The sequence below is a fragment of the Schistocerca nitens genome, chromosome 4 (assembly GCF_023898315.1).
Source record: "Schistocerca nitens isolate TAMUIC-IGC-003100 chromosome 4, iqSchNite1.1, whole genome shotgun sequence".
Lineage (NCBI taxonomy): Eukaryota > Metazoa > Arthropoda > Insecta > Orthoptera > Acrididae > Schistocerca > Schistocerca nitens.
Window position 1 is genome coordinate 82,149,365 of NC_064617.1, and position 24,797 is coordinate 82,174,161.

Sequence of the window (24,797 nt, forward strand, 5' to 3'; positions counted from 1 at the left end):
AATATCACTGTAGTAATAATCCACTAGAGCTGCTTTTGAAATATTTTATTTACTACTACTGGTTTTGAGTGTTAGCTCATTCTCAGGTGGGTCCTAGGCACCATCAAGATATAACCTGCATACATCATGTTATCTCTTATGAGTTGTCAGATGCATTTTCTCTGGTGTTTTGGCAGATATTTGTAATTTTATTTTCACAGCGTGTAACTGGAATCAGCAAAAACAAATACTTCTCACCCCATTTCACGCAACATTCAGTGTCAACAGAAAGCATTGACTTGTTTCCATGTCACAAATAAAATGATTAAAGCAGAGTTTTACATACCCTTTCAAAAGAGCAGTCCCATATTAGTCTAGTGTGAAATTCGTTTTGTCAATATGCTACTTTATTGTAGGCAATTATGGATTTAATACATCATACACTGAGAACTTTGATGAAATTTTTATCAGTTGTGGATAATTTACAATTAAGACAATCCCAAATTTTATGTATTGTATAAATCAATTTTCATCCAAGACATACATTTAATAACTAACCGTATCTCTGAGACACAAACTGTTATAACGAGTCAAGCACAAATATGACAGAACAAAGTACATCATAACTGAAAGAACCATTTTATACTGTATGTAAAAATTACAAGTACAACCAAAACTTGTACATTCAAGCTATAGGCTCCATCTCTCTCTGAGTATTAAATGCATCAGGAACATTTCAATACTTCTAAAGCTTCTCACGTCAACTGATGGTGATGTGACTGTTAAGTAGAAGTGCAAAGAAACACTCATAGCTACAGACCTCACGTACTAGCAGACAGGGACAATCAAGAACTGTGAAGGGTGGAAAAAAGGGTCACACAAAATCAGCAGAAGGCACTACTAGTAAGTATCAAAGTTCTGCTAGCAGTCCAGCTAGCACAACTGACTGGGGAGTTAAGAAGAATTGGGTACAATGGTCGAGCAGCTCCTTGTAAGCCTCACATTTCTGTAGCCAATGCTAAATTATGGTATGGAGGTGTTTATAGTGATTGGAGTGTGATTCTCTAATTGAACTTAAGAGAAAAATTAATGCAAATGGACACGAACACATTTTACAGCATTGTGCACTGCGTACAATTCAGAGAACTTAACTGTTTACATCAGCATGAAGGAGCACCCTGACATAAAGCATCACCTGTGACACAATGGTACGTAGACAATAAAATTTCTGAAATGGATGGCGTAAGGAGAGCCCTGACCTGAACTCAATGGAACACCTTCCAGATGAGTCAAAATGTTAACTTCATTCCAGACCTTAATGTCCAACATCACTACCAACTCTGGCTTTGGCTCTTGAGGAAGAATGGGCTGCCATTCCTCCACAAACATTCAGACACCACACCGAAAGTGTTCCAGCAAAGTTCCAGCCATCATAAAAGTAAAGGGTGGACACACTCCATATTAATAACCACTAATAGGTCTCTGGATACTTTTGCTCATATAGCATATACTTGCAGTCGTCGCTGACCGATCTTTCGTCTGGCTGAAGGTCCATAGAACTGAATATTCATGGGAGTGAACTGTCTTTTTGTTATGTTCCTTAAGGACTGGAATTCCTTGCTAGGAACTATAGTAAATAGCTTGGCAATGCACAATCTATTCAAAAGACAAACCGCATCCTTCAACTTGAAACTATTTAATGGTAGTTAGGAAAGAATACACAACAGAAGACACATTTCAATATAAAAACTCCATGACGGCTCAGAGTAAATCGCCGTCGATGTTAGCTCCCCAGTCGGCTGGTGTAGACACCTGAACTGTAACACATGCACGCACACAACACAACCGACATTCCACAACACTGCACTATTCCACAACTCTGCACTGAGAGAGAAGCATGGTTCAGTTGCTTTATCAGCTGCCTCGGGGGAAGCGGAGTGCCGCCCAGGTACTGTGCCAAGTGCACGCACAGTCAAGATCTCATGCCTGTCAACAGCAGTCGTGACAGGTGGTGGCAGTGCTGGTGCCAGTACAGACTGGTTTGCTTGTTGAATGTTGGGTGGTCGCTCATCATGTGGAACATACGCTGGTTTTACTCTGTTTACAGAGACTGTAATAGGCTTGCCATTCGTCAGTATCTTGAAGGTGTGCATCCCTCACTGCAACACCTTGTGGAGGCCAGTGGTTGCAGTGAAGGTCCGATTCCGTCTGTGCGGAGCATGATGTGGATGCATGTCTGCAGTTCCTGTGGCATTTAGGTGGTGGGGTGTCTTGCCTTGAAGTGCAAATTCAGGCAACACGTTCTCTTGGCCAAAGTCCAAAGTCACTGGTATTGGGACTAGTGATTGCAATGGTTGTGATTCTACAAGCTCTTCAGGTAGGTAACTCCAGCAAGGTTTTGCTATAAATAAGTTCTGCAGATGAAGCATCTAAATCAGGTTTATATGTTATCCAGAGGCCCAGCAATTCAATTCACTGGCAGTGCTGTCGTCCAATCTGAATCTTGAATCACAATTGCCATTTTCAGTGGCAATGCCAGCGCTCAGTCACAGCATTGCTGGCTGGGTTGTAACTGGTGGTGCACTGCGCCACAGAACTTAAGTTAGTTGGGAGCACAGGTCTGACTCGAACTGGCAGCCATAATCTGTCATCACGTGTAGCAGGCAGCCACAATGGGAAATCCAACTTGCTGTGAAGTGGATGCAAGAGTTTCTGCAGATAGGTTATCCACCAGTGTTCCTTCAGGCCAACATGTACAACAATCAATCATGATAAGGAGGTATCACTGTCCATAGGAAGAAGGTATTAGTCCCATGATGTCAATGTGAAAGTGTGCAAACTGTGTGTCAGTAATTGGAAAGTTCCCACCTGGTGCGCATATATGACAGTTGGTCTTGCTCCACTGGCATTTGACACATGTGGGAGCATTCCCAACAGTTTTTTTTTCCCCCTCAATTTTTGGCCACACGAGTCAGGGAGAGCAGGTAAACTGTTTGACTTGATGGCCAAGTGACTTAAATTGTACATGCTATCAAAGGTGAGCTTGCAAAACTCTACTGGTAAGAATTGGCTTGGTTTACTGGTCGGCCCCAGACACACTGACTTATCTTAATTTCAAAGCGGTTGACAGACAGATGAGATAGTGTCAAAGCCCTTGATTTTTGGACCGACGAGCCTGTAATGCTGCCAAGTTCGGTAAATGCCAATGTTACAAATTAATATTATGAAAAAAATGCCACAGTAACTCCTAAATGGCATGCGTGTGAGTGTGCTATCTACATAATGGCTTTTACTTTATCAGGCAGAGGAAGCAAGCCTTCGGATTACATTCGGCGTCCTAAAAAGACGTTCTGTGGCTGTTCAAAAACACACTTGACTATATTCAGCACTACACCATATTTATTTAGCCATTCCACATCTTGCATCAAATGTTGCTCAAGCTGTCTCACAGCTGACATGAAGATGAGGATGATATCTAAATATGCAAAAAAGAAGTCCTGGCAAAACAAATTTTAAACCAATGCCAAATTCGTGCAGCATTTCGGAATCCAAATGTCATACACAGACTCTACAGTAAACCTAATGGGCTAATGACTGCAGTTTTTGGATCATCATCTTCTGCTATGGGTATCTCAGTATGTGCCTTAGCACAGTCTGGTACACTAAAAATTGTCGCACCATGTACCATATAGTTGCAATCTCGAAGTAAAGGAATGGGATACTGATCCGGCACTGTATAGACATTTAGGACATGTTAATCTCCATTGTTTCTCTTTAGCACAAGATGCAAAGAGGAGGACCATGGACTACTGGATTGACATGTAATTCCCTCTCTCTGCATTGCATCAAATTCTGGCTTTGCTTTATCATCACTCTGGAGCCATATGTCATGGTTGACAGGAGACTGGTGGGCCATCCTCAGTCTTGATGTGATGAACAGTATCATGATATTCCTCTTTTGGTGCTCCTAGGGGTAACGTCAAAGCCGGGAGCCGTCATGGCAGTTGCACATACTCCCCAACATTCACCTACACAACATTGGGTGACTACTCTGTTGTACAGTGATGGAAGTCAGATATCAACAGACTGGTTATGCCGTCAATCAATCATTTGTTTGTATGCTGTCAACCAATCGTGCTTTTTCAATGTTCAGTAACAGGTAGTAGTATGCTAACATATCAGTACCAATAATGGGTTCTGTGACATCCGTGATTGTGAAATCCCATACGAACAGCAGCAGATCTCGTTCCATCCGATTGTCGCCATAGATCAGTATCGAAGAGTTGTTCACAGCAGATAGACAGAAGATAGTTCACTGGCCTACGACAACATAGCAGTCTCCAGGGAAAGATGTACATGCCTAACCCAGTATCCAACAGATATTTGTAGCCCAGCTTCCGGTCACTGACAAAGAGGCACTGGGATGTCACTTGTCAATTAGAGGCATCACCTACAACCAACTGCCGCTAGCATTTGGATACGCACAAGGCAATGCACACTTGTGTGCTTGGTCCCTAAATCTCTTACAGTGCCAGCAAATGGTGTGTTATTCACGGACAGATGTTGACGAAGTAGCCGAGGAACATCTTCTAGATCTGCTGTGCTACCAGCTTCTGTTGCCGCTGCTGCCTCACCAGGATAGTAACTCGTCAGTCCTCTTTGTAAGGGCCTCTCAACATTAGCCGTCAGACTGTCATAAGCTGCCCATGTAACCACTACTGAGCTACACTGCGACAGTGCACCAACTGAGGTGGAGAACATAGTCAAAGGAACTGGATTACTCTGCTTTATCGAGACCTCGCTGCATACAGTGACCGACACACTAATTGGGGAGGAACAATAGCATCCGCAATTCTGTCGGTCAGCTCTGTCACCTGTTTCAGAGGCACCTCCTATGGCTTTCACTGGTGGCAACAGACAACTACTCCGCAATGTGTGCAGCAGGTTGTCTGGCACTGTTTCAGTGTCCACCTTATAGTGCAAATGCTATAAGTAATGGGAAGGTTTCTAGTCCCCTAGATCTTCCTGTTTTTCAAACACTTTGGCCACGGCAGGGAGGGGGGGGGGTGTAATTATGCCTTCCACTCAGTGGCAAAATACTGCTCCAAGCTGGCTAATGACCAAAGTGAATTTGGTGGAGCTGGTTGTAATATCCACGCAGAGGACATTGGCTTCCACTAGTGTGACCCAAAATCCTGGGCTGTATTGACAAAGCAGGGATAGACGCAATGCAAGCTGTCAAATGGATGGCATTATCGTCTCTGATGATTCCATATTATCAGATCTGATTTAGTGACACACACCTGTTGTTTCCCACGCTAGATCACATCAGAGTCACCACTGACCACTGCGGTCATACTAAGTTAATCATTGTGGACTTATCTGTCATCTAGCCCGAGGTTTGCAGAATTGAATATTAAAGGGTGTGATCTGTCTTTTCATTATGTTTCATAACGACTAGAGTTCCTTGCTGGAAACTACAGTAAATAACTTTGTGATAAACAGTCTACTCAAAAGACAAAATGTATCCTGTAATGTGAAACTATTTAATGGTAGTTACGAAATAACACACAAGAGAACATACATCTCAATATAAAAGCTCCAAGACGCCTCAGAGTAATTCGCCATCGATATCAGCACCCCTGGTGGCTGGTGCAGAAAGTTGTTTGACAGCAACAACACAACCGACACTGCATTACACTGCACTGAGAGAGCAATACAACTCAGTCGCTACATACTAACAATATGTGGATTGTATCTATGTACTGCTTGAAAATGCTCAATAGTGGTAGTGTCTAAAAAAGAAGCTAACAAAGTGTGAGGAAGACTTCCAATCTAAGGGTTCCATACGAACTCAATTACATGTATAGACAGTTAATACATCCCGGTGTAACGAAACAGGCTGTACTGGGTCGTGTGGAGTTCCCAATACAGAATATTTCATAGTATGCGATACACGCTAAAATAGATGTGGGTAGTGTATGAGGAGACTTTGTGAATAAGGTCACTTAGTGCAACAGTGTGATATACACTCCTGGAAATTGAAATAAGAACACCGTGAATTCATTGTCCCAGGAAGGGGAAACTTTATTGACACATTCCTGGGGTCAGATACATCACATGATCACACTGACAGAACCACAGGCACATAGACACAGGCAACAGAGCATGCACAATGTCGGCACTAGTACAGTGTATATCCACCTTTCGCAGCAATGCAGGCTGCTATTCTCCCATGGAGACGATTGTAGAGATGCTGGATGTAGTCCTGTGGAACGGCTTGCCATGCCATTTCCACCTGGCGCCTCAGTTGGACCAGCGTTCGTGCTGGACGTGCAGACCGCGTGAGACGACGCTTCATCCAGTCCCAAACATGCTCAATGGGGGACAGATCCGGAGATCTTGCTGGCCAGGGTAGTTGACTTACACCTTCTAGAGCACGTTGGGTGGCACGGGATACATGCGGACGTGCATTGTCCTGTTGGAACAGCAAGTTCCCTTGCCGGTCTAGGAATGGTAGAACGATGGGTTCGATGACGGTTTGGATGTACCATGCACTATTCAGTGTCCCCTCGACGATCACCAGTGGTGTACGGCCAGTGTAGGAGATCGCTCCCCACACCATGATGCCGGGTGTTGGCCCTGTGTGCCTCGGTCGTATGCAGTCCTGATTGTGGCGCTCACCTGCACGGCGCCAAACACGCATACGACCATCATTGGCACCAAGGCAGAAGCGACTCTCATCGCTGAAGACGACACGTCTCCATTCGTCCCTCCATTCACGCCTGTCGCGACACCACTGGAGGCGGGCTGCACGATGTTGGGGCGTGAGCGGAAGACGGCCTAACGGTGTGCGGGACCGTAGCCCAGCTTCATGGAGACGGTTGCGAATGGTCCTCGCCGATACCCCAGGAGCAACAGTGTCCCTAATTTGCTGGGAAGTGGCGGTGCGGTCCCCTACGGCACTGCGTAGGATCCTACGGTCTTGGCGTGCATCCGTGCGTCGCTGCGGTCCGGTCCCAGGTCGACGGGCACGTGCACCTTCCGCCGACCACTGGCGACAACATCGATGTACTGTGGAGACCTCACGCCCCACGTGTTGAGCAATTCGGCGGTACGTCCACCCGGCCTCCCGCATGCCCACTATACGCCCTCGCTCAAAGTCCGTCAACTGCACATACGGTTCACGTCCACGCTGTCGCGGCATGCTACCAGTGTTAAAGACTGCGATGGAGCTCCGTATGCCACGGCAAACTGGCTGACACTGACGGCGGCGGTGCACAAATGCTGCGCAGCTAGCGCCATTCGACGGCCAACACCGCGGTTCCTGGTGTGTCCGCTGTGCCGTGCGTGTGATCATTGCTTGTACAGCCCTCTCGCAGTGTCCGGAGCAAGTATGGTGTGTCTGACACACCGGTGTCAATGTGTTCTTTTTTCCATTTCCAGGAGTGTAGTTATAACGAAAATGTTACATTGTGTCACAGACCAGTTAATGTATGTTCTTAATAAAGTAAAGTAATGTACAGTTAGGAGAAGTCATTATCACTTTGATATGAATTTCGGGATGTTTTCAAGAGAGAGATCGAGTTCTGGAATCAGTGTTAATAGTGCATAAATGTCAGTAACCTTCATTCAGTTTTATAATTATAATTCAATTAGAAAAATTCATTGTTTACCATAATGCAAATTAACTGTGTAAACCATCAATTTTCGAAAAGCTTAACATTTTATGTATCTTTGCAAGTCAGGACAACATATTCTTACGGAAATCACCAAATAAAAATCTGCAATTAGAAATTCAGTGCAATGTCCACATATTACGAAAACTAGAAAAGATTTGTTTAAACTGGAGACATAACCTAATTCAGAAAGACAATTTGTATCATAAATAATGTTAGAAGAACGATTCATCAATTTTTTGTAACATGATTTAAAGATTTTGTGATGTACGTAATTATTCCTCATTTTAGCCTTCAAATGTCATAAAAAGTCACTTTGAATGTTCGATTTGTAATTCTGATGATGTAGAAATATTACCAGCTCAAAATTGTTTCACAAAATCGCATAATTAATTAAATTATGTAAAGGTATTTGAGAATGTTCTGGACTGAATAATAAGAACTTAATTGTTAACTATATGTATGTTTCAAAATTGCACTTGTAAAGACTGTTAATTTCGGAAATATGCATTATCATTGTTCTTGTTTTAATTTCCACTAAAACTCTGTTATGTCAGTTTGCTGGATTAACTTATAGCAATTGTAACATCAAACATGAAATAACATAAAAGTGTCAGAGAACGTAATTGTTGAAAGATGTATAAGTACCCCTTGTCCAAAGCCTTTGAGTAGTGCAGTTGGAGTATTAGCTGGTGTGTTCCAGATCCTGTGAAGTTGGGACAGTCAGCTGTTGTATATATGTTTGGAAATAAACAAGTGTTGTCAACAGATTAATTGGTGTACATCTGGTAGTGTCCCAAGACTTTCTGCAGCAAAGTTATCAACTCTGAAAATGTAAAACATGGTACGATCAGCCATACTATGTTAAACCTGAATTGATGGGATTGCTACGTCAGATTTGGCGAATGGAGCTGGTGTGAGAAGTTACGTTAGATTTGACATTCGAGCTGGGCTTCTTAACCTGGTTACATTTTAAATGGTTTGATGAACTTGGATAGTTACGTTTTACCAGGAATAGAGTATTTGACAATTCGGTACTGGCAAGATATCGGTCCTAAGAATTCGAAGACTTTCGAGACTGTTTTGAGTGTTGTTTTTCTCCCTCCCCCAACCGGCATTTGGTATTGTAATTTTTCATTTATGCTACTAATTCTGGGGTTATATTAACATGATATGCTAATCAGCAAGACTAATAATCTTCGAGTTAGCTGAATAAAAGTTTGAAGATTGGCGATTGCAATTTTTTGTGATAATTACACTCAGGCATCATTTAAATTTTTAAATTATAATGACTAAAGTTATGTAATTATGACAGAAAATTGCTAATAGATACTGAAATCTGATATCCCTCTTCAAACCACAATGAATTTCGGAATTTTATCCGAGGACTTAAATTTCCATCAAAACTAAAAGTTTACTAATAAATATTTCGAGCATGTGTGTGTGTGTGTGTGTGTGTGTGTGTGTGTGTGTGTGTGTGTGTGTGTGTGTTTTTGAGAGAGAGAGAGAACAGCAAAATGAATAACTACAACACTGGTATCTACAAGGCGAGAGTGATTACGTATTTACGCCACCATAGCTTCTTCGGTGTTATCCTCACCCATAATCAGATGAAATTGGGGTCAAACGCGGGTTTGTTAGTTTGTATGAAAATCAAAAATTAAATTCAAATGATTATTTGAACCAGATTTGTAAGTGATAACTAAAAGAAAATTGATAACACTGTTTTGTATATTGAAGCTGGAAAAAAGAAATTGCTGATAATCATACCACTTATAGTGCCTTGGCTTATTAGTGGTAACTTGACTTTCCAAGACAAATATAGAAAAGTTGCATTTTGGGGTTTGGTTTTAAAATCCATGTTGAAATTTAATACTCTAATCAGACAAGAAATATAACTGTTGCTACTGTAATAGTATACTGCGGTGTCTACGCATTCTATGGCAACATTAAGTAGACATTGTGGCGAGCTCTGCACAGTCATCAACGGGACCAAAGTTTACACACTCACAATGGTTGTCTGCAGTGCTCGGGTTATTTAAGCAATCTCTTTTACATGATCTATCTGTCACAGCAACTTTTAGATTACGACATACAAATGCAATAGACTCCCAACCTGGACTGGCATTATCTACTACTGGACCCGTGTGCTCTGGGCACTCACCAAAAAACACCAAATTTAAAAGTGTCTCCTTAGGTTTCAGGAAGTAGTGCGGCACAAGAGGAAAGAACAAGAGGCTCTGTGATGATATCTGGCAAAGGGATTGTAGATTTTAGTATATGACAAATTTCAATTGATATGTCTACCCATTCCCGAAAAAAGTGGTCTAGACAGGCAGACAGATAACAAATGAGAATAGTTTCCTGTGATGTAACTACAAATTAACAATTTTCGGATTTTTCCCATACCTGTGCTGTGAATTCTGACTCCTTGGCAAATTTCATGATTCTAGGTTAAATATAAGTGAGTGTGATTGTGAATATCAAAATATGTGACGTAATGGCCTTATCTTTTGATTCCATTGACTACTTTAGAAGCTTAAATTTTCCATGCTGCCAAGGGACCATAGACCCTAGTACATGGCATAAATTTCAACTTGATATATCTATCTGTTCCAGAGAAAAAGAGGTCTTTAAGAGTTGGACAGATTGACTGACAAACAAAGTGATCCTATAAGAGTTCTGTTTTTACAGACTGAGGTATGGAACCCTAAAAAGCAGTTATGGTGAATTATTATTACAGCAGCAAGCATTTCATAAAAATTGTTAAGGCTGCAGGACAGCATATACAAGGAATAAAGTAATGTGGTGAACTTTTGAAGGACTTTGATAACAGTAAACTGACAACTTCCCTATATAACATTAAGAAGTGACATTTTCCATAGCTCTTAAACAATACAGGTGGGGAGGATGTGGAGGTTTGTGTATAAGATGAGATGGGGTGGGGAGTGTATTTTGGCATTTTTTTCAACCAATTAAAGAAGTACCAAATTTTACCAATTTCATTCAGCCACTTGAAAACAAAACTAGTGAAAGCTTTGCCTGATATGTACTGCATCTACAGTGCAGCAATCGCCAACAGCCTCATCAGCACCGACTACAGACCGGAACAAACTGATACCTTTCATGCTCCCTCTCCAGGTCACGTTCACGATCGCGGTCTCTGTCTCTCTCCCGGTCCCTCCAGTCGGGCCTGTCACCGCGAGACCTGTCATCAACAGGTGATCGGTCCCGGAAAGAGTCTGCGCGATCTGCCGAATCTGCTCTTCTTGGACCAGGTCCATCATTTGGGCGTGGTCTTTTGCCATACACTCTTGCAGGATTCACCTCTGAAACATATTATTTTTCATGCAAATATAAACTGGTGTCCAACAAAGCCTAATCAACCTTTAAGGTTCACTAGTTTAATGTATTATTTTAGGTTCACTAGTTTAATGTATTATTTTATTTGGTAAAAAAGTTTTACATACATAACTCTTCTGTTATTAATTCTGGTAAAGCAATTGTTAACAGTAATCTTTATGTCACGTACGACAGTCTAACATGTGTTTCACGTCAGCATTCAATTTACTATCAATGAATGGTCATATAAGAAAGCAAGACACAAGCCTACTATAAGGGCTGTTATCAATGAAGCATCTGAGCACATTAAAGAAACGAGGACAGGTTGAATCCCAATCTACTACACCTTTTAATGTGGCATGAAACTCCATAATAGGATATAATCCAATGCAGAAAGATCCTTCATGAGACAAAACCTAACACATTGTCATGAGACAAAACCTAACACATTATCCTTTCTCCTTAGGATATTAGATCAACAAGGTGCACAAGAGTCTTTGAAGAGTTTGGAAATGGACATCTCAGCCAGTAAAAGCACTACCCTTAAAGGAAAAAGTAGTGGTTCTGCACCCTGGTCAGAACTATATCTTTATTTGTCAAAAATTTTAAACAACTTTTCCAATGTGATCTCGCAGGTATTATTAGTTTGACTGATTAATGGTGTGCTTCAAGTGTTCTGTTGAGTTGTTGTTTCCATTTTATACACAATTTCGAAGACCAACCTAGTTGTCTTCTTCAGATGCTGTGGGTTTGCAGTTAGGTGCACCCGCCACCTGGACTCCAACCAAACTGGGAACTATTGTTGGTCTCACACTGCCATTTATAGCTGAATTCTATCCTCTATGCCCACTACACCCTTTGATGCTCTTTTGTTTTTCAGAGCCCCCCTCAGATATTCCGTGGAAGGCACATTCTCTTCGTGTTTCCCAGTTATCACCTACCACGCAATTCCACTCTTAGCAGACTTTCTGCCATGGTCTTTTTTGCTCTTTTTACCAATACAGTGCCACTTATACTTCACTATCCAAATGGCTGTGAGCTTCTCTGCAGCTTGTCAGCACTTCAAATTCTGCACAGCTGGGAACCTTAACTACACATACGTGCGTCAGAAGCATAATCCTTCGCGCTAATTTTCCTGGTATTTTATTGCAAACAGGTGACAGCACTTTATATCATTTACTCTGCTGACCTCCCACCTTTTTAGCATCCTTTTTTAGCACAGTTCTTTTCAATTGATGGAGCCAGACAGACAAGTGGGCACATTTTCATAAAGAAGGGAGCTGTTTCAAATGGCAGTTAACGGTAAAAATTGAAGATACAGGACTTCAAAAAGGAGTAAAATACGGTGGAAGCATTTTTAGGAATACTCTTTACCTTAGAATATCTCCAAACTAAATAACTGTAATGCCCAGGACTTCACAACTCTGTCATAAAATACTTTACATTCTTACAAAAGGAGACATCCTAAAACTATTTGTCTATGAAAAATTAATGGCCAAACTTCAGAAAATATTTGAGCAGACAAATTTTTTCTCAACTTTGAAAGGCCATAGTAACCAGACTATTCAACATTTAATCCTGCAATTTAGAGGTGTGTTTACACTTGACAGTGAGTTGATGCAGCAAGTTTCACAGAGAGAACACTCTGATCTAATACGTAATCATTTGTAAAAAATGATAAAGATCTGCAATGACACACACAATGTTTTAATCATCCTCACTTCAATGAGTGCAACACCTCAAATATAGTTTCTAAGAAATTGCACAATTACATTTGGTAAGTATTGGAATAAACACATCAAATTTCAACAAAATCTGAGATGTTTAGGTGGGGACTCTAGATCAGTTGGTATGGAATGACACTGCCAAGGACTGGGCATGTGGCCAAGAGGCTATAGCAAAAGATCAATGGTGAAAATGGGCCAACAGCAGTGCTATGCATGCACTTTGTCACCAGAACAAGATTCTCTGAGACAGGAGCCTCTATCAGCTGCGCTCCTGCAGCAGTTGGTAGCAGAGTCCTGCTTCAACATGGTTTGCATTTAAATTCCCAGAGAGGAGAAAAAGAAAGGACAGCTAAGTGGTAAAGTCAATGAGGCTCTGTACGGTTACGCCTCACAAAGGAGAAAGCATCATTACCATACAATTCAAATTTTCTTCAACTGAGACTGCTTTTAAGTTGATGGTGAAGGTTAACACGTATGGATTGGAACACATCACTTATAAAAAAAGCTTCTTCACCTTTAGGTTTTTCCAATTTCCTCCACAGCTGATCCGACACCATTAACATAACACTTTGGTGTGGGTGGGTTTTAGAAAATAAATCTAACAATCCCCACATTTTTGAGTAAGCCTAAAACAACTGGACAGCACCAAGTGCACTGCATGATCTCTACCAATTCCCCTCCTCCTCACTCCAATCCACAACCACAGCACGTAGGTCATCTGAAAGTTAATTTATTTTTAATTGGGGGAGGGGGAAGCAGCAGCTCTATCTGCATACCTGAGAATACGTATAGTTATACGTTCAAGAGGAGCAGGGAATGAAAGAATAACTTTACTGTGAAATGAAACCAAAATTAACAAAATAAAATTGTTTGGAACAGCACATTTTTTGCACACCTATGGAATTAAAATTAGCTGCTAGGTAACATTTAAGACTGTATCACTCCACGTCATGTACTGTGACAAACTTGGACCCTCCTGAACATGCTGTCTACATGATAGTTGAGGTTCTACTGCTAAAGTGCGTTCCACTCTTCGATGGCCAACTTTCAGAAATTATCCAGTTTGTGAGGAAGGTTCTTACAACAATGCACAACAAGTTTCAATGTTCAATCAGGTCCATGCCGGCAGAGACAGATGGCCATTCCATTTCATTCATTTCTGCCTCCTGTAGGAAGGAGTTCAAAAGTTAAGCATCGGGTACTCATGCATTATTGTCCTGAAAGGAACCTACGGCTGAAATTTTGAATGCAGGATTGAAGAACAGATTTAAGGACCCTTTTCTGATACTACACAGCCCTCAAACTATCCTCGGTAGTGATGAGAGGTGTTTTACATTCCTACACAATTCCAGACCAAAACATGACTGCCCTGTGCCTTTTCTGAACCAAAGGAACTGCATACTTAAGATATGTATTGCTACCTGGCTACCTCCACTCTCTTCCACAATGATCATCAAGCATCATACAAATTCTGAACTCATTGGCAATGGGAACCCAACACCAATAACCATGTTCCCTTCCAAGTGTTCTGTTGCAAGCCACCTTCACACAATGTGTAGCAGAGGGCTTTGTGCTGTTTGCACATATCGATGAAAACTTCAACTGGAAGAAGCATATTACTGAGCTTCTAAAAACAATTAAGTTCACCTACCTTTGTTCTTCGCATAATTAGTAATCTTGGACACAACAAATCAACCTCCTGACACATTTTGCGTATTTCCACACAATAATGTCCCGTGGAATAATTTTCTGGGTTAACTCTTCACTTAGAAAGAAAGTACTGATTGCACAAAAGTGAGCAGTAAGAATAATAAGTAGTGATCACCCACTGACATCATGTGGGTATCTCTTCAAGGAGCTAGGCATTTTAGCTGCATCATCACAATATATACATTCACCAATGAAATTTGTCATAAATAATCCATCACAATTTGATAAGAGCAGTGATGTCCATACCTACAACACTAGAGGGAAACATGAGCTTCATTAACAATTATTAAAGCTGTCAGTGGCTCCGAAAGTAGTTCAGTATGCAGCAACAAAAATTTTCGATCACAACATAAAACACCTGACATGTAGGAAAGCAAGTTTTAAATCCAACTTAAAATTATTTCTCCCAGACAACTCCTCCTACTCCAGTGACAAATTTCTATTTAAAAACTGATATGGGGGAGGGGGGGGGGGAGATTTAAACTTTTTTATTGTTAACACTGATCCCGCATAAATACCTTGTGAACTGACTTGTTCCACATTTCGATAAAAGAATCGTTCAAACTAACTATGTAATAGGTGCCTAGAGGCTGAATTGATTATGTGGAGACAGATGTGTAATATCTGTGTAGACACAACCTTCCCAGTTATCTCTAAAAAGGCAGCACACAGTACTGGTGTATTCTCCTCACAGTATCTACAATCCATAATTTGTAGTTAGTCATTACATTTTCCAGTGCTGCTGACCACAGGTGATCACTACAAAACAGATTTTCAGCATTATGCACTTCATGATAATAGCTGAATGTTCATTGCCATGGTATCGCCAATTCATTAGGGTATTTTCCACAATGACAACCCTTCTTACTATAAACTGACAATGCATGCATGGGTTAATCTTGAAACAAATCTGTCTTAAGTTGACAGACTGAACAGTGTACACAATCCACATTATTCATTCACCATTGAAGACACAGCACACATTGTTGAAATGAATAAAGAACACAGGTATACTTTTACCATCATTACACAGACGGTTGCAGGTAGTGATTTCTTGTGGTATAAAAGACTGATAAACAGGTTTGCAATTTAAAAAAAAATTTGCAAGTGCAAAACTTTATAAGAGATTGCCATCCTCAAGCTCCTTGCAATGAAGACAAAATCCTTGCTTTCTGTAACAGACTGTTACATTGCAGTGCGTAAGAGTAATTGCCTAATACTTTCTCGAGCTTATGATATAAGTAGGGGGACTAGTGGCATGTACTCCGAAAGTGATCACCATTTCTCACCATATTATAAGATAATATTGTTTATGGATCATTACTGGATGCAGTAAGCATTAATACTACTGAAAACAATATAGAGTGGCCATTTTATCTTCAGTTGGTAGTGTACATATTTGTTCCAGAAAACATTCAGGGCTTTTCATTTCAAATATAAGTTCTGACTTGGATTAGTGTATTGGTAGAAAGATTAGGAGCTAAATAGCTAATAAGATTTACAATTTTTTTGTTACTTCTCTCCAGCTCTCAAACAAGACCTTCACCACCTATTTTGTTGCATACATGAGAAATTCCAAGAGGAATGTAGTGTGACATATCGCTTTGGTGACGTGGCATGTTCCACAAGCATTACTGAATCAACGAATTATGATGATTGCCATAATAAGTTTATTAAATTACTCAGTTGGTATAGCCTGCTGTTTAAAAGTTTGTTTTATCTATGTACATTTATTGTGGAGTGGACAATCACAGTATAGCTGCAAGCCGGATTGACGATAGCAATCTTACTGTGTTCATGGTATCTGCTGGTTGCGTGGTCTATTCCGTGTCATTGAGTTCTGCCTTGGGAAACATGAGGCAAGGCATGGAAGAAAAACGGCCATGACAATCACAATGGTGTCATGAGAGCAGGAAAGAATCATATTTATTTCAAGAATTTGGATACTGCAATGCACGCTTAAATTCCAGACAAACAATACAGAACATTGCAGACATCTTGCATTGTACTGCACTTAAATACTAGTGCTGCCAATCTTTCACATTTCCACATCTTCACATGAACTTGACAAAGTCACGCTGTAAAAGTTGGACCAACCTCTCATTTCCACTCTTAAAATGTTTCCCAAATCTGACCAACAAAATTAACTTTTAAGGTTGTATTTGTTAAAAGTATGTCAATGTGTGATCCTACGAAGAGGAAAATATGCTGCCTGAAATTAATAAATACAGCTGTAATTGAGTCAGTGTAAGCTGATCGCTTACAGTTGCAGTGGGCTGGGTGAGACAGCTTTGTGAGCTTACCTCAGTCAACATAATGTGATCTTGTAAAAGTCTGTATGACAATGCCTCAGCGTTGTCAGAGCTCTGTAGACAGGAACTCTTTTCACCTGCAGCAGTTGGTGCTTCACAGTTAAAAGCTGGCAACAGCATTGCAAGCTGTCAGGGAGTTTCTTGCTTAGTCTTTATCATACGTACTTCTTGTTGATGGAAGCTCTGTTTTTGTTCTACACAGGATCATCCTTTTCAGAAACCAGCACAATCCCCTTGGTCCTCCAGCAGAAACTAGTGTCACTGAAAGGACCTTGTATGGCCCTGCTACAGTGAGATGCCTCTGAAGTTATTTAACAAGTTCTGTTTCCCTTTTTTATTTAGCGAATGTTTCATTATTCTTTCCCAGTCACAGCAAATTTTGTCCATGTTCCAAATTTCTAGCAACAAGTGCTGTAGGTTGCTGAACTTATGTAGACCTGCATATTTCCACAAATAAGCGTTGTAATCAGACTGTTGTTTCTGACTGTGTCCCGTGATCCGTGTTTGGATTTATTCTTTCTGCTGTAAGCTTGTTTTCAGTTCAGTGTGTGTCACTGGCTGTTTAAAGAACTCACCCAACAGTTGTAGGTTTTCATTAATGTTGGTTACAAGTTTCTCATCCTTTTTTAATAACAAAGTAGTCTTGTTTAAAAGTGTTTTTAGAAGTATGAGTACAATATATCATCATATTAATTTCACACAAAACTTGATCATAAAGACTTAATTTCTCTCACATAATAATGAATAAATATTTAGGTGAAACCACGACTGAGTAATCAAATTGCCAAACTACAATTGAGCAACTGCTGTCCATGTGAGTAATGTGGCAATCTGAATTCAAATGAATAGACTTCTCCACAGAATCTTTTATCGAGAACTAGAGTCTCACTGAAATTGCAATGTCTTCAAGTTAAAAGAGAGGTGCATGGAACCAGAGCTAGCCATCGGAAATGAACTGTTTCGCCTTCTTCTTTTACTGGTAATATAGTAATTTAAAATAACACAGTAATTTCAATCACATTTCATAGCATCTTGGCATGCAGCTTAACGTTATTGATGTGCTATCTGCTATGTGAAAAGATTTGTTTGGTTCAGGTTCTGGGAAAATTAATTTTACTCACTTCATGTGACAGACAACACTGTAGTAACAGAACCAGATCAAGTGACTCTAGCGAATGATAAAAATTTTACAGCACACTCTTCCCAATCTGCCCAAATATTAGGGACGAAATGCTACTGGAACTCTCTCTAATCAGACTAGCAATGCCAAAAGCTAAGATTTAACACTAACGGCAGCCGTTTTCAATTAAAATCTTTTTTCATCTTTTGACAATTGAGTGTCTGTGACTGCATGATAAAATTTTTTATTGAATTTATGCACTCCAGTATCAGTTACCAATTATGCTCTGCTTTAAGCTATGTTGATAAATACATGAGGCTACATTTTGTCACTAATTAAGCTTTGCATTAAGCTATGTGGATAAAAATATGTTGCAACATGTTTTAAGCCTCAGCTTATCAAGCAAAAATTTATTAAGCCAAGTAAGTAGAAGTGAAACTTGATTACTGACTGATCCAAACTTATAAAACTTAATGACTTAATAAACCATTTTACATTATTTTTAAATGTTATTCCATTCTGCATCCCACAGGTGCAAGGAATGTCTTACCCAACTCTGCATGAAATTATTAGAGGCATTCCAGATCTTTGCTGGAACGCGCGCGCGCTCACACACACACACACACACACACACACACACTCTCTCTCTCTCTCTCTCTCTCTCTCTCTCTCTCTCTCTCTCTCTCTCTCTACATGCGCTGACAAATGAGTGAGACAGAATACTACACACACCATACACAAAAATCACATCGTATCAGTTTACTGAATATTACTACATCGTCTACCTGTAGTACCGGAGGCATATCAAAACTTGCATACCAATTTTTCTGCCTCGGAATAATGATCCGTTTTCATTTCTGATTGCTTCGGCTGCGCTACTGTCTCTTTCAAATTGCACAAAGCCAAACTTCCTGTTAACAGAGATTCCTGAAAACATACCAACATATATGTAAAAATGAAAATATAAAACTGGGTATATTTTGTTATTTACAAGAAATATATTTAACATGGGCAACTTGGGAAAAATGCAATTGCTCATTGTGAACTTTCCATTATGTCTAGTTTTCTTACCCTTTCAATATTTTTGCCCCTGATGAGAATTTCTTCTAATTTCATCTTTCTCTTATACCCCAACCAATAATCCATTCACAATTCTTTCCTCTCAATTGCTTTTATGTCATTTGCCTTCCACATTTATCTAACACCATACTCATCCTCCACTATCAACATCCCACAGCCCCTTCCTTATAATCAATGTGTTATCTCTGCCACTCTGTTTCCAATTATTCTAAAGCCATGAAGGAATCTATTACTGAGAGCTTGCTCCCTCAGAAATTCCCGGCTACATTACATCACCTTAACCTATCCCCAAAAACCTGTTATTCTTTACTAACAAATGCAAACATTTTGCACCCAATAATCATAAAGCCAAAATGAAGAAAAAACTACCACTTTCTTCTTTTATCCTTGCTGAACTAAACCCCACAGTCAATGTGCACAGCGTACTTAAATTTCCAACAAAAACAGTGCCAACACAAAGCTAACATGATCAACATACTCACAGTGTGAGGTGATACACTGCTTAAGACACTAAACTTATTCTTCAGGAAACTAGGTTCAAATCCCTACTGAGGCTTCCTAATTAATATTTTCCCATCATTTTTAACTACACAACAACTTCCTTTCTTGCCGTGTCCAGTTTCAATTCACTTGGTAGCATGTGGATGTTTGTCCTTCATAATAATAACAAAAGGAAAAGCCGACATTATTAATGGAGTCATCTACAAACTTGAGATACTGCAGTCCCATCAGGTCATCAGTTCATGAAAGTTCCATTGAAGTGATAAGCTACAATGATTAACAGGCAGTTTTCACTAGTCATTTTAAACCCGTAGACTGCAGCACATGGTTTTCTCCAGAGCAAAGACCACCTCTGACATCTAAAATGCCAATGGAAAATTGAAATCCAATCAACACAGAGCACAACAAAAAAGAAAGTCAATCTAATATTGGACAATCCAGGATAGGGTATCAACCTTCGTCTTTTCTAAGGAATCTCCATGGAATTCAGATACAGCGTAAAAAATTTCCTGAGTGGAGCTATGAGCTGTTCTTCGGCAATAGCTATGAAGAACAGACAAGTAAACAAATATAAGGCTAACATTAATTCAACATGGATACCAACTATTTCCAAGCATATTTAAAATAAAAAATAGCATATGACTATCAAAACACCTACATTTATATTACAATCTTGCTAACAAAAAGTCCTTATGTTAAATTCCTGGTAGCAACTAAAATTTTTACAGTCACAATTTATAAAAAAAAAAAAAAAAAAAAAAAATCACTTGATATAAGGGAAACAAAAACCACACACACACACACACACACACACACACACACACACTATGGTAATTCAGGAGATATATAAAAACACACATATTCAAATGCAACCTTGTCAAAATTGCGAAGCATTCTGTGAAAAACTGACATTTATGACTTTGTTCAAATGAACATTAACATCTATTCAAACAAAAATGTGAATGTTTGGTGCTAAAAATCTGAAATCTCTTCACCGATTTCTTTAAAATTTTGACAATGTTGCACATTTTTTTTTTCTTAAATACACATGCAATATATAAAGGGGAAACATTATTATAAAAATCTTGAAAAGTTCTTGACTGATTTACATTAAATTTTTACAGAATACTCCAATTAACGTTCAGATGGGCATAGTAAAACACTGTTAGCAAACATGTAGGTTTATTTGTGGCTTATTGGCTTATGTTTAGAATACCACTACAGAATCTAAATGTGCATTAACAATAAATAAGGTTCAAGGTCACGGAGAGGGCAGAGAAGAAATGGACAGAGGTTGGAGGGAATGGAGATAGGATGTGGAGAGAAGATGATAGTGAGAGGAGGTGGAAGAAGTTGGGCAGAGAGAGGGGAAGGAGAAGATGGACACAGGAAAGGGAGAGGAGGTGAGACAGACAGACATATGGGAGAGAGAGAGAGAGAGAGAGAGGGTAGTGGACAGAAAGAGGGGGAAGGATGAGGAGCTGGATAAAAAGAGGGGTGGGGGAGGGAGATAGTATATCCAATTTCCGCACATATTAGAAATGTGTTCTCTCTCTTTTAATTTCTTTTCCATTTACTGAGACTAGTCATAGCAATGCAAGGCTGGGAACAGCTAGTACTGTACACTCCTGGAAATTGAAATAAGAACACCGTGAATTCATTGTCCCAGGAAGGGGAAACTTTATTGACACATTCCTGGGGTCAGATACATCACATGATCACACTGACAGAACCACAGGCACATAGACACAGGCAACAGAGCATGCACAATGTCGGCACTAGTACAGTGTATATCCACCCTTCGCAGCAATGCAGGCTGCTATTCTCCCATGGAGACGATCGTAGAGATGCTGGATGTAGTCCTGTGGAACGGCTTGCCATGCCATTTCCACCTGGCGCCTTCAGTTGGACCAGCGTTCGTGCTGGACGTGCAGACCGCGTGAGACGACACTTCATCCAGTCCCAAACATGCTCAATGGGGGACAGATCTGGAGATCTTGCTGGCCAGGGTAGTTGACTTACACCTTCTAGAGCACGTTGGGTGGCATGGGATACATGCGGACGTGCATTGTCCTGTTGGAACAGCAAGTTCCCTTGCCGGTCTAGGAATGGTAGAACGATGGGTTCGATGACGGTTTGGATGTACCGTGCACTATTCAGTGTCCCCTCGACGATCACCAGTGATGTACGGCCAGTGTAGGAGATCGCTCCCCACACCATGATGCCGGGTGTTGGCCCTGTGTGCCTCGGTCGTATGCAGTCCTGATTGTGGCGCTCACCTGCACGGCGCCAAACACGCATACGACCATCATTGGCACCAAGGCAGAAGCGACTCTCATCGCTGAAGACGACACGTCTCCATTCGTCCCTCCATTCACGCCTGTCGCGACACCACTGGAGGCGGGCTGCACGATGTTGAGGCGTGAGCGGAAGACGGCCTAACGGTGTGCGGGACCATAGCCCAGCTTCATGGAGAAGGTTGCGAATGGTCCTCGCCGATACCCCAGGAGCAACAGTGTCCCTAATTTGCTGGGAAGTGGCGGTGCGGTCCCCAACGGCACTGCGTAGGATCCTACGGTCTTGGCGTGCATCCGTGCGTCGCTGCGGTCCGGTCCCAGGTCGACGGGCACGTGCACCTTCCGCCGACCACTGGCGACAACATCGATGTACTGTGGAGACCTCACGCCCCACGTGTTGAGCAATTCGGCGGTACGTCCACCCGGCCTCCCGCATGCCCACTATACGCCCTCGCTCAAAGTCCGTCAACTGCACATACGGTCCACGTCCACGCTGTCGCGGCATGCTACCAGTGTTAAAGACTGTGATGGAGCTCCGTATGCCACGGCAAACTGGCTGACACTGACGGCGGCGGTGCACAAATGCTGCACAGCTAGCGCCATTCGACGGCCAACACCGCGGTTCCTGGTGTGTCCGCTGTGCCGTGCGTGTGATCATTGCTTGTACAGCCCTCTCGCAGTGTCCGGAGCAAGTATGGTGGGTCTGACACACCGGTGTCAATGTGTTCTTTTTTCCATTTCCAGGAGTGTATATGTGCCATGATTTTAATAACTTCAGTGTGGCTGCACCCTATGTCTGAAATCTTGCAGGAATAAGGTAAAGCTGTGAGGAATGACGATAATGGGCAGTCAACACGATGTGTAGCATGCAAAAAGTTCAGAATTTGGGTTTGAAGGGAAGTGTGTGTGAATATCTGAAGAGGACACGGACACACACACACACACACACACACACACACACACACACACACACACACAGAAACACACACACACACTTCTGGAGATATATGAACATTTACATATATGAATTATATGTTACAAAATTTTACTACTGAGAGAGCTTTGTGGGATAGTTACACATGTACAAGGAATATGGAGGCCAGTTCTAAATTTAAAACTACAGTGGTAAACCATGAAATACTGGCTATATGTCCTGTCACCTCCAGTAATTGATCATGCGAGTTTTTCATTAGCTAGACTGTAATGCAAGTGTAATTAACTTGATAATAATCACATACATTTTTGTTCCAAAATATGCATAGAAATGATATTGTTAGCACCCATGTTGAATTAATGTTAGCTTTATGTTTGTTTCTCTTTCATCTCTTCTGTAGCTACAGCATAAGTTGATATAAATTCTGCAGGCATAGCTAATGTTGTATATATACCAAGAACAATTTTCAGTAAATTATGTTTATTGCTGTCCAGTACCACTGCCACAAACTTTTACAGCATATATACACCAAATGGAGAAAGAGGACCACACACCAACTAATACACAACTGCTCAATAACACAATGTACTGAGTTGTTGTCGGAAAGCTAGTTGAAGTGAATACCCCAACATGTAGGTTACTTTACATTTTCAAACTGGATCCGAGTATAAACAAGTGAACAGGGTGATTTCATTTTAGCACTTCTCATTCCCTGGGTATGATCTTCCACTGCATCAATGAATTCATATAACTGAGTAATTCTGTTGAATACAAAGGCCATTACAAGTGTCCATGAACAGGCACTTCACAAGTTGTGTTTGGATGATGGCTGGAAGGAAAGCCCACCTCTAACAGTACAGCGAGTGTTGAAAACTGATGAGCTGTAGATGCTACATTATCTAATACAAATAATGTAGCATTTGTGGTTCAGTCAACATATGCTTTATATGTCTAGCTCCAACAGCTTTAAAAGTATATTCAACATTACCTGGCAAAAAAATGTTATCGATTCAACCTACAGACAAAGCAGGCAATCCTGTGTCTACAGCAAATCTTACTGTGTTTATGCAGCAAAAGTGAAGGTAGCAAAAGTGTTCAAATGAATAATATGCAAACACTTAGTGGAAGATTGTCACACAGCCTCAATTACACATGAAGATAGAGTGGTAATCTAATCCAAAAGGAGTGCTCAAGCATTTTTCCTTCCCATGCTCCATGTGTGTTTACATTCTTGTCATTTTAGTGCAATTGTGATACGACATAAGCTACACGAGCAATTCATTTTGCTACGTACAGCACTTGAAATTTTTATTTCTATGTAAGCTGTTTGCTATTATTGTGCTTGTTACATGGCTTGTGCTCACAATGTGTGTGAAAGAGTGAATATATTAATACAATCTTAATTATTTGGATACAGACTGCTTGGAACTATGTTCCAGCATGTTAGAGAAGTCAATAACACCACATGTAATTACCCTTAAGATTTCAGTTTTAAGTTCTGATATTCTAACTTTGATATATTTTATTTGGAGACTTTGCTTTCAGTGCGTCTGAAAACGACAGAATCTCGAAACTGAAATCACTTTAAATATTTTCAACAGTCACATGCAGAATTCACCATCCAATAATTATTTGTCTGATATGTATCTGTTCCACATTCCTGCAGAAATATGGTATTCTGCTCCGCAGTTGCAGTATTATAGAAAAATCAAGGAAGAGATTAGTTTCCTGTCAATGACCAGGTCACTAGGGACAGAGCAAAAGCTCAGACTGGGTAAGGAGAGATGGAATTTGACTGTCCTTGAAAGGGAATCAACTTGACATTTGCCTTAAGCCATTTAAGAAAACCATATAGAAAAAACAATGCAAGCAATAATGAACAAGTATTTCTTTTAACTGTGAATACAAGTTTTTTACAGTTTCTTGCAAAAGTTACTCATGTCTTGCCTTACATTTTTCTTTTCCTTTCCTTTTTTTTCCCCTAGCACAAGAGTTTACAGGAAACAGGAACCGTTTATACAGATTTATCTCCATAAGGTCTTGTACCAGTGGCATCTCAAACCTATAGGATCCTAAAGTCATTGTGCATTGGAGGTATTTAGTAAAAAAAGTTAAA

The 24,797-nt window shown here is 40.6% G+C and overlaps 1 protein-coding gene across 3 annotated transcripts in view; it reads right to left on the minus strand.

The window, feature by feature from the left end:
- The window catches only part of LOC126251504 (nuclear receptor coactivator 5), a 138,649-nt gene that overhangs the window by 82,577 nt on the left and 31,275 nt on the right, over window positions 1-24,797 (minus strand). For 2 of the 3 annotated variants that reach the window (XM_049951978.1, XM_049951977.1), the window contains exons 3-4: window positions 18,689-18,796; window positions 10,780-10,987 (exon numbers count right to left, since the gene is read on the minus strand). In XM_049951978.1, the coding sequence (XP_049807935.1) occupies window positions 10,780-10,987; window positions 18,689-18,796 (316 nt within the window). The remainder of the gene's footprint in view (window positions 1-10,779; window positions 10,988-18,688; window positions 18,797-24,797) is intronic. The other variant, XM_049951979.1, reaches the window with a different exon arrangement.